Here is a 17,771-nt window from a genome sequence, read left to right on the forward strand (position 1 = left end):
TTGAGGTCTTCGGAATTACAATACCCGGAATCTAATCTCGACTTCCACTTAATTGCATTGCGTGATCCTGTGCAACAGTTCCCCGTGCCAGGACATTTAGAATATGGAAACAAGTTACCTGGCATCCATAAAAACAAGTAAACAGTCTCCAAAATATGTCTGAGTGAGGCGCTAAGTACAAATTATTATGACTGGGTGCAAACTTTGAATGTAAGCAAAGTATGCAAGTGCAGATTTTTCACATGTGCCTCCTGAGCGCCTAAAACACAATGACCAGGTCTTCGTGGCTATCTGAATCCATTGCTGCTCCTGTTAAACAGACTGGTGGACTAACTGAGCCTGACCAGAGTCCAGCGCTTCTCACCATTCCACACAAGGACACAACAGATTTTTATCTGAACTACAGTCAAGGCTTTATTTTGCATCGCCTGTAGTTACACCGTGGTAATATCTACACCAGAATCAGCACATCATACAAAAGGTACGTGGGCAGCAAAGATCTCCTCTTACGAGATGAAAAGATGGCTTTGTATTTTACGAGTGTCATCAGCAAGTGTGAAGCACTAAGCTGTACATTGAAACACTAAACTGTATTTCCAGTAAGTTATTCAACAGATTATGGCTAGGCTGGACCAAAGTCACTGAACGAAGCTTCACGGTTGTGTATAAATGCTATCAGTGCGGGGAGCTTGGCCTGCACCCATGGGACTCACAAGTGACTGAGCATGCCAGTGATCATGAGAGGGAAATAAAATAGAAAAGGAAAGATTGCAAATGAAGAAAGAATATATTAAGAAGCAGAAAACAAATGGAAGACAAGACCATGCTGGGGCATGGCAGGCCCTACAGTCAAAGAGCAGGAATAGACCGAAAGGGACACCCAGGAAACAGAGCAGTAACAGACCAGTGCAAGCTAGGAGAAAAATGGCAATGTCATCAGAAAGCTGTCAGGGAATATGTTAGGGACAAGGTTAGCAAACCAGATGGGCAATAGGAGATGTGGGGGAGTATAGGACGGTCAGGGGGAGGTAGGCAGCAGGCATAGACAGTAGGGACACGAAGGCATCTGTTACAAGCGATATCTCTCAGGCTGCTGCCACTGATGGCTGTCAATCACCCAGACTGGAGGTCACGAGCTTGCAACGGCGCAAGTACCAGCCACAGCGCCAGCGACTCAACCTCCTACAATCCACCCTTTCCGGAAACGCTAGAAATGTGAGACATGCAGACAAGCCCGGGAGTGGTGTGTTCGCGCGCAGTCTGCTTTTTTTGGAAGCACATACTCGTGCTTGTGGCGCGCCCCTGCGCGCTCCCTCAAGGTGGATGCTGCCACAAGCACGAGTATGTGCTTCCAAAAAGAGCAGAGCAACGGCTAAAGGTCCTCCTGTGCAGCGCATGCGCGCTGCGTAGGCAAGACCTAAAAATGCACAGGGAGCAGTTGAACGCTTATCTCTGGCTGCCGAGCAGCGAAGAAAGAGTGAGCTTCAAAAGAGACTAAGGACTTTGTGGACACATGCTGTCCGATTGATGCTATTCTTGTTTGCTTTCCTGGGGTTGCAGGGTTGTAGGAAATGCATTAAACGTGGAGGAAGAAAGGTAACCCTTACCACTGGTCCTGACATAGAATCTCCAACAGAGGTAGCATCCCTAACATTATTTGTTAACTGTGAGGCTGTGTTTAGCTGTTTTGCCTCATCTAAGCAACCCATAGCTAAAAGTATAGTGTCCTCAGCCATCACCACAGTGAAACATCATTATCTATAGATCTGAAGGACCAAAACTTTGCCAATCTTTATTATCTAGTTTAGGGGTGCAGGTGTTCTTGGACAACACCACCATCATGTGGTACAGCAACAATCCAGGTGGGGAGATGTCGTGGACCCTTTGTCAAAAGGCTGTATGTCTTTGGACATGGCTGGAACACCAGGGCATTCCCTGGTGGTTCAAAACCTGGCGGACTCTCTGAATGCTAGGGCGGACAAACTCAGCCGAAGATGCCTAGTGGAACACAGATGTCTTTTCCATCTGGAGGTGGAGCAAGGACTCTTTCAGAAGTGGGGAGAGGATTGGTTTGATCGGTTTGCCACCACTGAGAATGTGCAATGCCACCAGTTTTGCGAGCTGGAGTTTCCAAGGAGACTCTCACTCAGACAATTTTCGTCTAGAGTGGAGATCTGGCTTCCTGTAACACCTTCCCGTCAATACCACTCCTGCCCAGAGTTCTCACGAAGATCAGGAATGACTGGGCTCAAGTTATTATTGTGGGTCTGGGTTGGGCACGGAGAGTCTGCTATCCGGAGCTGTTGAGCGTGATAATCTGTCCTTCAATCAGGCTGCCTCTTTTAGAGGATCTTATGTCGCAGCACCAGGGGAGGGCTCTGCACTCAAAACTGCGCACCTTTCTCCTTCATGTGCAGCAATTGAGCAGCGACAGTTTACAGCTTTTACCCTTCCTCCTGAAGTCTGTGATGTAGTTCTGGTATCCAGGCGTCCCTCCACCAAGACTTTATACGCCTGCTGTTGGGATAAGTTTGAGACATGGTGCGAGTTCCACAACATCGGACCCCTTACCCCAACCGTCTGCACCTCTATCCAAGAATCTTCTATTTGCTTTCTTGTTGGGCCAGCAGGACTCTGCTCTGGGCACAGTTAAAGATTATCTTTCAGCCATTTCCGCTTTTTTGCGGTTGCAGGACCAACCTTCATTTAAGTCACCTTTTGTGGCTAGGTTCTGTAAAGGCTTGCAGCACAGGTTTTGCCCCTGGCCGTTCATCATCCCCCAGTGGGATCTGAATCTTGGTCTCATCTTGTTGATGTGCACACCCTTCGAGCCGCTGCACAATTGCCCTCTTAGACTCCTGACCATCAAAACTGTCTTTCTAGTGTCCATAACATCTGCCAGGAGGGTCCAGGAATTTCAGGCACTCTCAGTGCACCCTCCCTACACCACCTTCTAACCGAACAAGTTGGTCCTCCGGACACTTGCCGCCTTCCTTCCAAAGGTTGACGCCCTTCCATTCAGATCTAGCACGTTCCCTGTAGAACTATTGTCTGACCAATAAGATATCCTTCTCAGCGGAGCATCTTCTGGGAAAATCCAACCAAGTGGCAGACTGGCATTCTCGCCATTGGCAGGATGCCAGCCTCGGGAAACTTCATCCGAAGGTGTTTCAGGCCCTTCAAACAAAGTGGGGTCCTTTCATGATCGATCTCTTTGCCTCACGACTGGACCACCAGTTGGAGAGGTATTGGATCTGGAGGCTGGATCAAAATGCGATATCGACCGATGCGATCCCTCCGTTTGCAATTATTATGAGACTGTCCACTCAGGTTCGGCAACAGAGCGTGGACTTAGTGTTGATCACCCCGATATGGAGATCTCAAGTCTGGTTTCTAGTTCTGATGGAACTTTCTTGGAATTTTCCAATCCCTCTACCCCTGTTTCAGGATCTCCTTGGGGATCCAGAAGGGAGTCTGCATCATGTGGTGTTAACGCAGTCACTCCGTCTCATGGCCTGGCGGATTACAGGGAACATTGAAGGCTGTAGCATAGTCCATCAGAGCCTGGGTGGATAACACAAATAAGAGATAGCCCCCGGCCTGGTTACGATGGTTTGGTTGGTGTCCTCAACGGCAACTGGATCCAGTGGGGGCTGACGTCTGTATCTTGAATTTCCTGGCGTTTTTGGCCTCAGATGGTCTAGCTTATCAGTCAATGAACACCTTTAGATCAGCTATATCAGCGGGCATATGTTAGGGAAAAATCCCGTAGTCTGTAAACGTCTCGGAGGTATCAGGTTGTTCATTCCTCAGGAACCCAGATATTGTTGTCTATGGGACGTTAATAAAGTTATATTAACATAGATGGGACTGAGGGCGTTGTTGGAGGTCCAGCATACGTGCCCCAGGTGAGACAATAGTATCAAATGGAGTATGCTGTTACTGGGAAGCGGAAGAGTCAAATGAGGAGGCTCGTAAGGTCGAGCCCTGAGCTAATACTGGAGACAGGGTGTCTCCCAATTTGGGAAGTGGGGCCCTCACACACCCGGCAGGGTGTCATGCTTCATCATAGGACATGCTGCTCGTTAGGCCGGCGCTGCAATGCCTGACGGGCACCCTATGAGGGGCTCTTTCTCTGAGATCTTTTATCCCAGCCAAGAACTACCCACTCAACCACATAGTTCAATATGTAATGGTTGCAGCCATACAGTGTTCACTTAATCATCTCTTGTTCGTGAAGCCTGTACTCTGCCCTCTCGGGATTTCGGATAACTTCATGCAGTTCAACATCCATGCACTCCGTTTCACCGTAAAAATAGGTGCTGCGGCCACCAAAGGGCTCAAACATTATATTTTTTGTTACTGATGTAGCATCCTTAAGGATGGCAGTACATTCCTCCCACCTCCTTAATTCCTCCCCTTTATCCATACGCCACATAAAAGAAGTCTGTCCACTATTCAGGATCACGGAGCTGAAGCAGATACCCTAACCTGCAATGTTCAGTGCACTCTTTCTTTCTGCTGAAATTCCCTCTTCAAAAGGAGGGGGCTGCCTCACTCTGCCAACAGCACCCTGCCACCTTGTACAGTTTCTAGGCCAAGAATGACCTGCGCCCTCTACAGCATTGTGCCGAATCATCAGTCAGTGCTCGGGTGACATTATAAGGTAGGCCAGGATCCGTTCTTGGGCACAACCGCAGTTTTGTGACCCCCTTCTGGTCTACCCTACCACACCTGTCAATCCATGGGGGCTCGTGGCAGCATTTCAGTTCAAGCTGCAGTGGAGCTGGAGTAGAATAACTGAGTGGGCCTGTTAGAGCTGGTATGTCATTGCTTTCTGGACAAACCCCTTGGCACTCCGTGTCAAACTTAAATCTAGCAACTAGAGCTACGGATCCACAAAACAGGTTTGGGTTGTGTGTTTTTGGACAAGGAGACGCTGCTGGTTCTCAAAGTGCATCTCTGTTTAGCATATGGAGCATTACATTTATTAATTGGCCTCTGCCTCTGCCAGTGTCTAACCCTACATCACCTCTTTAGGTTCTCCTTGACTGCTCAACCCCACTAACCAAGTCAAGTGCTAAAATGGAATTCTTGGTCATAAAGTTGTAGTACAGTAGTATTGTGGCCAATGAGATGAGTGGTAATATACATTGTTTTCCAATTATCTCTGTCTGCCATGGAACTCTAAGAAAGGGTTCTAAAAACCATAGAAAAATATTTTCACATCAACTAGGACATCTTTTCATCCCGGCCCCTCCAGGTCATGATAGCGCGCGCCTGTCTGGCGCGTGGCCAACGACTTAGTCTGGATACTCCCCTGTACTCTCCGCTGCTGCTGTTGGTGCGGCTCCCCAGGGGTCGGGCGCATTACACAGAGCGAATGCTGCAGGTGTGGACGGATCATGCTGTGACGGAGGTGGGTATGCTGTTCTCCGGGGGAGGCTTGCAGACCTTCGATGCACTGGTCGGGGACTTCGAGCTTCCCAGGGGGCAGTTCCTAAGGCATGGGCAACTTCTCACGGACTGTCGCAGGCAGTGGCGTGTGATCGACACGGAACCCCCCACGCACCCGGTCATCCATGCGATACTGCAGATGGGGCAGGCCGCCATCTCGTCACTTGGATCTACAAAGCTGTACGGACCCTGCGGAGTCCTACGCTGGCAACCCTCAGAGAACACTGGGAAAATGACTTCCAACGGCCTCTACACGATAGGGAGTGGACCAGGGCCCTTGAATACACTAAAAAAGTGTCCCGCAATTACCTGTTTAAGAACATACAGCTGCATATACTACACCGGGCGTATCTCACCCCCGAAAAGCTGCAGAAATATTTCCCTGACTGTGTGTTCGCTTGCCCCAGATGCCTGGAGCCCGCTGCCTCGTTTGAGCACATGTTTTGGGATTGTCCGACGCTTTATAGTTACTGGCACACGATTCATACTGCCCTTAAAACGGTTACGGGGTTGCGGGACCTGGACACATGGGAGGCGTGTGCACTGGGTATCCATAGGCGACATAAACAGAAGGTAGAAAGGAGGTATGCTTTCCTGGTGTTGCTCCTAGCCAAACAATGCATCGCTATGCATTGGAAGATGCCGGGGGGGCCCCCCCTAGCGGCATGGGTGGGCGCAGTCAAGAAGTGGGGTAAGGCAGAGGAAACAACACTCAGAACGGAGGAGGCCCGGGGGATGCGCAAACACCCGATCTCCATGCCATGGGCCATGTTAATGCACTCTTTCGCGCAGGAAACAGCAGCTGTGGCGAGTTCAAGAATGATTGACCTCCCGGGGGCGCCCAAGAATCCGGAGCCCATCCCGGGAAATGCACAAGCAGCCCAAGCACCCGGTGGCTCGCAGAGGCAGACAACACAGGTCCCACCGCCATGTACCATATAGGCAATGATCGGTGCTCCCGCCTCCCCTGACTCCCCTCCCTCCCCCGCATCCGCGACCACCCGACTTTGTCCCATACGATGGTCCAGCTCTCAGGCGCACAGCTACAAGTATTCATGGTCCGCGACATAGTGCACCCTTTTCCCTAGTTTATCTATCCCCAGTTAGTTGACGGTTAGTTAATGGCTGCAACCCTATAGCCTCTATGATACACCTCACAGGGGATTACCCACACTGCACGGCCCCCATGCGGCGCGGCGACCACTGCGCGCTCCAGTAGGGCATACCCAGATGTAGATCCCGGACACATGCCTGCAGCCCAATTCAGAGTAGAGGCGAGAAGCCCGAGGGCCCACGAGATCGAGAGACCGAAAGGGATGCGAATGGGCACTCATGTTATGTAAGCCTATATGATAATAGCGCTATCACCTGTGCCTAAGTGTGTAACTGTTTATAAATGCCAATAAAAATGTTTTACAAAAAAAAACTAGGACCTATTTTCATTTTGGGAATGAGTTGCATATTATCTAGGGTAGTTGGTCAACGTTTGTAATATTTACACTTGCCATAGAATATAACATGTTGGTCAGGCTCTTTCAAAAGATTAGCTTTCTTAGTAGTTATTTGGTTCTACTACCACATCCCTCATTATATACTCCGTGTAATTATGGGATTGGATTAAACTATGCGGTTAAATTGTCTTGTGGACTGGCAGAGACATTGCTAAAATGCAAACCTAGTGCACACTGAACTAGGGAATCGGTAAGTGTCTTTTTCAGTAATATTCTATTGAGTCCCATTTATAAATGTCTCGGAGATAAGATATGCAGATTGGAAGAGCAGTGCTGCAAATACATTAACTGCTGCTTCAAATACTCGTCCCCTCCATTGTGAGGCGAATACTCGTTGGAATCTAATGCGCAACATGTGATTCTGGAATCAAAAGAAAAGTTACTGTACATGCAACAATAGCTTTGTTGCTTGATTTCATTTTTTTAGATTCCCATGTGGCCCACATTGTTTTTCCAAGAGATAGCAAGAAAATCTTGCTTGGACAGTCATAATGAGGAAGAAAATTACTTCACTTACCAGATATGCAGGGATGTGGTGCAATTTTAAAGAAGCTTTTGTTTTCAAAGGAATATGTGCAGAATTGTTCAAATTCAACCACCAAATTTCAGGAAAATGAACCACAGGTGAATTTATAAATTGTGTGCTGCTGTTAAACTATTGTTTCAGTTAAGTAACATTTTGCTTTCCTTAAGTTCACCTTGAAAATCAGGGGGTTGGCCAAGATTATTATTTGAATGCAGCTAATGTTGTTCTGCTTAAACCTGCAGTCTAAGAACAATGCTGAACTCCGGAAGCCGATGACTATTCGGACCGTACACATAAACGATTTTTTCTGATCCGTGGTTAACCCTTTTCCCCTTGCAGATTTTCTGCTAGTGCCTTTACCAAATTGGGCAGGGTGATAGGATAGTGGATGACCTATTTCCTTTTTACCAAGCTCCAATAATTTAGATAGGCCTGATCTTTAATGGCTTCTAATTTTTCAGCCAAGAATATTTTTACTTGCTTCAAATTTAGCACTTTGAACAAATTTCCACCTCAGCTAACATTGATTTTGCTAATTTCGTATGGTGTGCATTTCAATAATTACTCTAGATGGTTGGTAGAAATGTAGAAGTAGCAAAAGCGGAAATACCAGTCTGCTGAAATTTGGTGGGGCACAAATGTTGGACTCCATTTGTCCAAGTAGAAATTTCCAGTTTGGGAAGATCCAGGTTCATAGTGTTTCAAAAAATATTTAAAATCTTTTCTGAAATTTGTCCTGAGCAGGTGTTTCTCAAAAACATCTTGATGCATGTATTCAGTATTGTTCAAACCCCTTTAAGCAACAAATAAAGATGCCTCCGTTCACCCTCTTTCTAGTGCATAACACAATATTTTTTTGGAGAAAACATGTTTATTGGCATTTGATATCATTACATACAAAATATCTTTCCTCCCCAATGGTTTTGGCGTACAAGCGATTCCTCAAGGGGACTTAATAGTGCATAACACAATATATGTATATTCTGTATTTAAGATTTGTAACCATTTAAATCTGGCTGGACTCCTTTCCAACCTGCTTAAGAAGACCAGAACTGCACTTGTCATTTTGCGATTTAGTCACCAGCAAGGCACTTATTCATCTGTCATGTCACTCCTTGAACATTTGAGCCCAGCCTCTTTCGGAAACTAAGTTTCTCATTTTAAGTTGAAAGCATTTGACCTAAAGAATACAGGTAATATTCCTGTCGGCTGGAGAGAATAAAATAATGTAGTAGAATTCCATTATGTCCTGCCACCCTCCATAACTACAATAACACACTGTGTAATAAGCTTGGTCATAGATTACACTTACCTTACTCCACAGGCAATTGCAGATACTTATGGCTCTTTTTAAGCCCAGCTTAGATTGAAACTTATTTGAGTGCTACCTGAAAAGGGTGGTAACTATGCCTTCATATTATGGGGACTTCTAGCAGCAACCAAGGGTTGCCTTTTATCCATGACCAGAGAAACATTGGTTGCTTCTATACTTGTATCTGACCAGGAACCTGTAGAAATGCCCTCTCATAGACCAGTTTTCAGACTAAACACGGACTATAACACCTTAAGGAAAATACTGAGGGGTTCCTCCCATTAATGCCTTGGTCATTGGAATGACTTCCCTTAATCTCCAATGGTTCTATAGAATCCGAGAGAAAGCCTGTGTAAACTGGCTTATGTTGGTGTGCTTGGAGATAGACCTAGAACAGGTGTTGGATTCTGCGAAGTGGAATATATCTATAAAATGTTGCACCCTTTGGGTACTGGATAAAAATGATTTCATGGATTAAACTCCTGTATGCTCGCCACACGGCCAGCGCATGGTTGGGGTGTCCTCTATCGGAGGCTCATTAAATTGTCAGGGAAACAAGACAGTGTTGTCTCTTGTCCCTGGTGTTTGCACTGCCTGTGGTGCACCTGTCATGGAAACAGACTGAGTGCTCTAGCCTGGGAAATACCACTAGAGAACACAACACATGCAGTGTCCCTCTAGGCAGATGACATGTTTCTCCATATAGATGATGTGAGAGTGGACCTGACGCCATTAGCTAGTATGTTGCAGGAATTTAGAGTAGTCTCTGGCCTGTTGGTAAACTGAGTCCTGTGTTGTTTCCTCTGAGACAATCACAACTGATGTCTGTTTACCCTAAGGCGCTGAGCACTGCGTTGGGAATCCCACACCTTTCGATATAGGTATACATATATACCACAATGAAGTTGATGTTCTAGAAGTGCTAGAATGCAACTTACATAAAGCAATACGATCCCCAAGGTCACAGTTGGCAATTTGGTCCATGCTTCCATTTTCTGTGGAGGGGCGAATAGCAGTGCCCAAGATGGAAACGCTGCCGGTATTGTTGTACTACTTCGCAAATATACAATTTCTACTCCCAGCACAGATCTTTAGGTAACTGAATACTCTGCTGGGAACCTGACACAGGGAGCAGGAAGGCAAAGAGTGGTCCTAGCTATATTGAAGCTCCTGACTGATGAAGGCAGAATGGGCCCCCAAATTTAAAATAGTACTACATGGTGGCCCTATTGCAGTAGATCGGGCTCTGGTTGGCAGGTCACCTTCTAGATGAGACAGGAATGCAGTCATGTCTCCGAAAGAGAGGGCTGCAGTTCCTATTGATGAAGCATAGTAAATCCAGGGGAGACCGTCTACGTTTGGTTAGGACAGTGATGGAATGCCTAAGAAGGAGCATAACCTATACCAGGCCGGCCGTGCCTTATGTACCAGCAACACCCTTGAAATGACCCCCAACCATGCTGAGATACTTTGCCCTTTGTGACGTACAGCACTGGAACGCTGCAGGGATCAACACTATATAGTACTATTTTTTCACAAAGGTACTTTTATAGAACTCGAAACATTAGTAGATGAATGGGACATCCTGAGAGGTCAGTTCTTCTGGTACAACAGTGATACATGCCCTTAAGCAGCAATGGGGTATAGCCTCTATCAAACCCCCTTCACATGAAATGATGCAGACATGAGGGAATAGGGTCGTAGAGTAGTTTCCTGGCTTTATATAGCTATGATAATATGAAGGTGTCTCCCTGCAAGTGCTCCTGGACAAATGGGATGATGGAGTGGCCTGTGCCTTCAATGACAAGGCGAGACAAAGAGCTTTAGATTACCCGCAAAACGCATCCTGTAATGGCCGCTTTCCATATATTCAGTTGAATGCATTACACAGGGCATACCTCATGCCATGTAACACCAATCCAATCTATTCAGGGGCTTCTGCAACCAGCTCTGGCCATGGAAGTCACACCGGGAGCTCTCTACATATGATGCGGAGCTGGCCTGGAGTACAAAATTACTAGTGGTCAGTGCTAGATTATGTGGGTTGTACAGTGGGAAATGCAGACCTGAGCGGTATTGAGCTGCCTGCTGGAGATAAGCACAAGACCCAAAAAGAAGAAAGTAGTCACTAAGTTTGTAGACATTGCTCTACTGGTAGCCAAGAGCCTTAACCATTAGATGGAAGGTGGCTGTGCCTCCCACATTATTAAGGTGGAGGTGGTGTGTTGGATGGAGGCACTGCGTAGAGTGCTTTGCAGAGAGAAATGACGAATGTTACGTAAAAGACCCATTGCAGAAGCTTGGGACAAATTAGTGATTGCCTACAAAGAAAATGGAAATAATGAGGACAAATCACTGTATACGGAAATACGCAAGGAACTAAAATCTCACCGTATGGCTACTGGGGAAATAAGTTAGTTGTATGAATCTCCCCTGGAAGATTTTAAAATGGTGGACTAAAATAGTAAAGAAATAATGTAAGCGACAAGACCTGTACCTAAGAAAGCATTTCACGAAAGAAAAGATCTTGGATGGGGGGGGGGGGGGCAACCACTCACACAAATGGCTTCACAACTTGTATATAAAGTAATGGAGTTGTAAAGTATCACTCTGGTGATAACCAGAGGGGGGCAGGGGTTAGTTAGAAAGTTGTATAAACATTCTTCTAGGCAAAAAGTGAGTATTTAAAGGCAGAAATACAGATTCTCCACATAATTCAAACTATATGTTCGAGGCATATGAACTGCAGATTACACACTGTGCATAGATCGCCATCTGGTGTTGGGCCTGGATGTTTGCAGGTGTTTTTCCTCTTGGAAAGTCTTTGGAAGTCACAAGGTATGTGACTCCACCTTTGGATCGTATTGCACATGGGTTTTCGGCTCCATCCTCAGATTGTTTTTTTCCGCCATCAGGCTCGGATGTGGTGTTTGCGCTCCGGTTCCGAACAGTTTCCAGTTCTTCTGATCTGCGCGCAATCCTCCCCTTTTTGGCGGTATTGTTTTCGATCGCGATCTCCACACTCGACACGACTCTCATCGTTCGTAGTCTTCGATTCCGGTCGTCGACAAAGGCCTTCGGCCTACCTAAGCTCCGGTCCTGGCTGATGGAAAGGACTCCATTCAAGATGTGTCCTCGATGTGGGTCCAAATTTCCCCACACTGATCTCCATGAGGTGTGCAACCGCTGCCTCTCCCCTGAACACGAGGCTCGAGACTGTCCGGCATGCAAATCCTTCCGGTCCAAAAAGACCATTCGAGACCGAAGGGCGAGGAGAACCATGGCACACTCGTCGACAGCGATCCCCGCCGACATCTTTGGAGAAGGTGTCGATGTTCCACAACAGCACACCGAAGAGGGCCTCGTCAGCGCCTCCGAAGCTGACGACTTAGATGTCGAGGACATCACTCCGGCACAGAGGGGCGTGAGTACTAACATCCACCCCCACCCTCGAAGGCATCGAAAAAGGCTTCGGTCACGCCTTCGCCCTCGGGCCTAGGCACCACCAAAGACATTGCTTCCCACACCTCGCCTTCGGGACCGGTTAAGAAGCCAATCAAGCCTTCTGGCGGCTCGGGCTCGAGCCAGTCTGCCGTCTGTGCCGAGAAACACTCCTCTGCACCGGCGCCGAAAAAGAAAATGGCCTCCTCATCCTCCACGAGCAAAAAATGGTCAAAGACCCTAAAACTGGACATTTGATGATCAGCATCAAAAAGAGACCGCTTGACCAGCCTGCCCCAGCTCCACCTCCAAAGAGGAAAGACTTTGCTACCTCCCCTTTGAGAATAGCTTCACCCCCTCCTCCGCCGCCTCTTCCTCCTCCTCCTCCCCCACCTCATCATTCCCCCACACCCACCTCAGATGAGGATGATGACGATGTCTACGATGACACGGGGGACAAGCCCCATGACCAACCCACAGGGGACCCCACTCCTACAGGCTCCCCAGACCCATGGGACGACTATAACATTCCAGACATCCCTAACGTCCCGCAGGGCGACCTTTACCCTTCAAGACCGTCCCCCCGAAAGACACAATGGGGTTTAACCAACTACTCCATAGGGCTGCACACTACCACAGAGTTGATCTCCATACAGACCCCGTGGAGGAGGACTTCCTCCTAGATACCTTTGACACAACACACAGGGCCACTTCCACCCTGCCCATGCTTAAAGGGGTTATCAAGCATGCGCCGGAGGTCTTTAAAGACCCGGTCAGGGCCAGGGTCATCAACCCTCGCATCGAGAAGAAGTATAAGGCTGCCCCTACAGACCCCACCTAAATCAGAGGGCCAGCACCACTAGACTCCCTAGTAGTCTCCACTGCAAGAAAGCGTGCAACCTCCCAGGCATCAGGCGAGGCACCACCACCTGATAAGGAGTCCAAACTCCTGGACGCCTCTGGCAAGCGCACTGCATCCCAGGCTGCCAACATATGGCGCATCGCAAACACACAAGCGCGTTTGACAAGATATGACAGGGCACATTATGATGAACTGGAAGCCATAATGCAACACCTCCCTGACAAATACAAAAATAGAGCCAACGAGCTAATCCAGGAGGGTAAAACCATCACCAGCACCTCCATTCGCTGCGCCCTAGATGTAGCTTACACCGCCTCTAGGGCAATTAACACCAGCGTCCTCCTCCGTAGGCATGCCTGGCTACGAATTTCAGGTTTCAAACCTGAGGTGCAGGCTTCCATCCTGAACCACCCCTTTGACCAGGAACATCTGTTCGGCCCAAACGTTGACGATGCCCTGGAAAAAATGAAAAAAGACACAGATACGGCGAAGTCTATGGGAGCCTTACAGTTGCACCCTCCCAGGAGCTCCTTTCGCCGCTCTTCCTTTCGAAGCACCTCCAGAGGCTACTCCTCCGATGACGCTTCAACTTCCTATAAAGCCCCTACCCAATCCACCTTCACAAGGGGTTACCAAAGAGGCGGCTACAGGGGCAACTATAACAAAGGCAGAGGCAAGACTAACACCTCCCGCTCTGCCTCCACCCCTACCCAATGACTTCCCTCTACTCCCCCCAGACCATCCCACTCCGGTCGGGGGCAGACCCCGCAATTTCCTTCCTGTCTGGACTACTATCACCTCAGACAAATGGGTAACACAAATACTGCCTCGAACTAACATCTACCCCCCCAAACATTCCACTCAAACCACGCCCAATGTCACAGGAACATTTGTCACTTCTAAAGCAGGAGGTAATCTCCCTCCTACAGAAGAGTCCGATAGAACTAGTTCCTACCCACCAACAAAAATATGGGAGTTTACTCCCTATATTTTCTCATACCAAAAAGGATGACACTCTAAGGCCCATCCTGGACGTCAGACCCCTAAATCACTATATACACTCAGACCATTTCCACATGGTCCCACTCCAGCAGGTACTTCCCCTGCTCTCCCAAAACGACTTCCTTGCCACCCTAGACCTCAAGGACGACTATTTCCACATTCCTGTTCACAAGGCTCACAGGAAGTTTCTCAGATTTGTAGTGGACGGTCAACACTATCAGTTCAAAGTGCTCCCATTCGGAGTCGCCACAGCACCACAGGTGTTTACCAAGTGCCTAGCGGTAGTGGCAGCACACCTGCGAATCCAACACATCCATGTCTTCCCATACCTAGACGACTGGCTCATAAAAGCCAGCTCATACAGCCAGTGTGTACAACACACTCACGCCACTATCCAACTACTTCACGAACTGGGCTTCACAGTAAACCATGCAAAGTCCCATCTGCAACCATCCCACGTAAAACAATACCTCGGTGCCACCATAGACAACTCAAAAACACTAGCCTATCCCAGTCCTGCCAGGATAGCAAGCATTCAGGCTCTACGCGCCAAATTTCAACCAGAACACTCTCTTCCAGCTCGAGTGTTCATGCAACTTATAGGAATGATGGCCTCTTGCATACTCATAGTACCTCACGCAAGAGTCCAGATGCGTCCTGACAGATCTGGTGTTGGTAGACGGTCGTGCCCATCGCTCTCTGCAGTGGTGGACCACCAAAAACCTTTTAAAAGGGCGACCGTTCCTGGACCAGATTCCTCAGATAGTACTGACAGCGGACGCATCGCTATCCGGCTGGGGAGCTCACCTACTACATTACACCATGCAAGGCGGGTGGACTACCTCAACAAAAGTTACTCCACATCAACCATCTGGAGTTGCTAGCCATATTCTTAGCCCTAAAGGCCTTTCAAACACATGTCTCAGGCAAGGCCATGTACTATATACAAAAACAAGGCGGCACACACTCTCCACAGCTCTCTCAGCTAGCACAGAGCATATGGAGATAGGCCATACCCCAAAACATCTTTCTCCTAGCCCAACATGTCCCAGGAGTCCAAAACACTATGGCCGATATGCTGAGCAGACAAACACAACAGATCCATGAGTGGGAACTCCATCCACAAGTTCTTCACCCCTACTTTCAAATGTGGGGGCATCCACAGATAGACCTCTTCGCCACCCACGAAAACGCCAAATGCCCAAACTTCGCCGCCAAGTATCCACACCCATTGTCCAAAGGCAATGCAATATGGATGAACTGGTCAGGCGGATTTGCGTACACCTTTCCGCCTCTCCCACTCATACCACTAGTGGTGTGCAAACTACAGCAACACTCCCTCACTCTCATCCTAGTAGCTCCAACGTGGTCCAGACAACCGTGGTACACCACACTGCTGGAACTATCTGTAGTACCGCACCAAAAGTTACACCTCTCTCCACGCCTCTTAACCCAGAACCATGGAGAGATTAGGCACCCGGAACCAGCTCAGCTCAACTTTGCGATCTGGCTCCTGAAATCCTAGAATTCGGTTATCTTACTCTTCCCCCTGACTGTATGAACGTCATTAGAGAAGCTAGACGACCTACCACTAGAGCTTGCTACGCAGCCAAGTGGAAACGTTTCGTGATCTATTGTCACAACAATAACTTCAATCCCCTAGATGTGTCCATTCAACACATCATAGGCTATTTACTACACCTACAAAGATGCAACCTAGCCTACACGTCTATTAGACTGCACCTTGTGGCCATAGCAGCTTATCTACAAAACAGGCAACATCTATCACTCTTTAGAGTACCTGCCATAAAAGTCTTCATGGAAGGCCTCAAAAGAATAATTCCCCCCAGAGTGCCACCCTCACCTGTGTGGAACCTAAACATCGTTCTCACAAGACTAATGGGGCCTCCCTTTGAACCTCTACACAAATGTGAACTTCAATTCCTAACATGGAAAACTGCCTTTCTTGTATCCATTACTTCCCTCAGAAGGGTCAGTGAGATACAAGCACTCACCATTCATGAACCCTTTCTTCAAATGCACCATAACAAGGTTGTTCTCCGCACTAATCCAAAATTCCTCCCTAAAGTCATTTCTCCCTTTAACCTAAACCAATCTGTAGAACTGCCTGTATACTTCTCGCAGCCACAGACCATCGCTGAAAGAGCTCTCCACACACTAGATGTAAAATGAGCCTTACTCTACTACATGGAGAGAACACAACCCTTTCGTAAGACCAAACAGCTGTTCGTGTCTTTCTCACCACCACACAAAGGCAACCCCATCTCTAAATCTGGGATAGCTAGGTGGATTGTTAAATGCATACAGATTTGCTACCACAAAGCAAAACGAACGCTATCTTTTCCCCCTAAAGCCCACTCTACACGTCAGATAGGGGCCCACTCACGTCGGATAGGGGCTTCTATGGCATTTTTAGGGAAAATCCCCTTAGATGATATCTGCAAAGCAGCTACATGGTCTACACCGCACACTTTCACTAAACACTATTGTGTAGATGTGCAAACTAAGCAACAAGCTAGTGTGGGCCAGGCTGTACTCAAAACATTGTTTCAAACCACTGCAACAGATACTGGTGGTCGCCGCTAGGAGCGAGTACTGCTATATAATCTATGCACAGTGCGTAATCTGCAGCTCATATGCCTCGAACGGCAAATGCTACTTACCAGTATGCATCTGTTCTTGTAGAGCTGCAGATCTACACACGCCCACCCGCCTTCCCGGCTACCTTTATCTGTTCCAGTTTATCTGATTTAGATACAACACACATGGGCATCTTTACTGCTTATTACTACGCTCCATCATTTCCCTGCTGGCGAAAAACAATCTGAGGATGGAGCCGAAGCCCATGCGCAATACGATCCAAAGGAGGAGTCACATACCTCGTGACTTCCAAAGACTTTCCAAGAGGAAAAACAACTGCAAACATCCAGGCCCAACACCAGATGGCGATCTATGCACATTGTGTAGATCTGCAGCTCTACATGCCAAGAACAGATGCATACTGGTAAGTAGCATTTGCCTTTATTGTGTAATACTTTCAAGAAGGTATAAATAAGAGTTTGTACAATCTGAAAATCTAAATAAAAAGTCACAGAAAAAGATAATTTGTTGGTTATACAATTCCTTTTTTCACTAGATGTGATTGTACCTCCTTCATAACTTTCCCATTTCAGATGGTTAGTGTTTTACCACTAGAAGGTAGTGTAAATTAACACCAGGAACATCCATGCCTTTTTGGGGGCCATATATGGTCAAATAAGATGGCGCAGTAGTTTGAAAGAGAAACGGAAAGGCACATACACATGCTCTTCCCCATCAACCTCTCCTTTTTCCTCACCCTCCCCTCCCTCCTCTTTGTTTTGCTAAAAGTTTGCTTTCTTTTCAGATATTCCAGAGAAAAGCAGAGGATATTGAAAATGATTCCCCAGAAGATCAAGATGAGTGCAAGAACTATTTGAAAAAATGCAGAGAATACTTATTGAAGATCATAGAAGAAAGCTTTTCAAGTAACATAGTTACTGAGAAGGTAAGCTGTAGGCTGTTTTTTTTGTCCCTCCTCCTCACCCCTTTTCATTTATTGTGGACACAGCTTTCCTTACAAGATGCGGTTTCAAAACAATTAAGAATTAGATCAGCTGC

General features: G+C 47.4%; 1 protein-coding gene across 1 annotated transcript in view; it reads left to right on the forward strand.

Annotated features, from left to right (window-relative positions):
- The window catches only part of RGPD4 (RANBP2 like and GRIP domain containing 4), a 795,990-nt gene that overhangs the window by 298,546 nt on the left and 479,673 nt on the right, over positions 1 to 17,771 (forward strand). The window contains exon 15 of the mRNA XM_085622637.1: positions 17,518 to 17,658. Within this exon, the coding sequence (XP_085478763.1) occupies positions 17,518 to 17,658 (141 nt within the window). The remainder of the gene's footprint in view (positions 1 to 17,517; positions 17,659 to 17,771) is intronic.

This window comes from Triturus cristatus, chromosome 8 (genome assembly GCF_964204655.1).
Source record: "Triturus cristatus chromosome 8, aTriCri1.1, whole genome shotgun sequence".
Classification (NCBI taxonomy): Eukaryota; Metazoa; Chordata; class Amphibia; order Caudata; family Salamandridae; genus Triturus; species Triturus cristatus.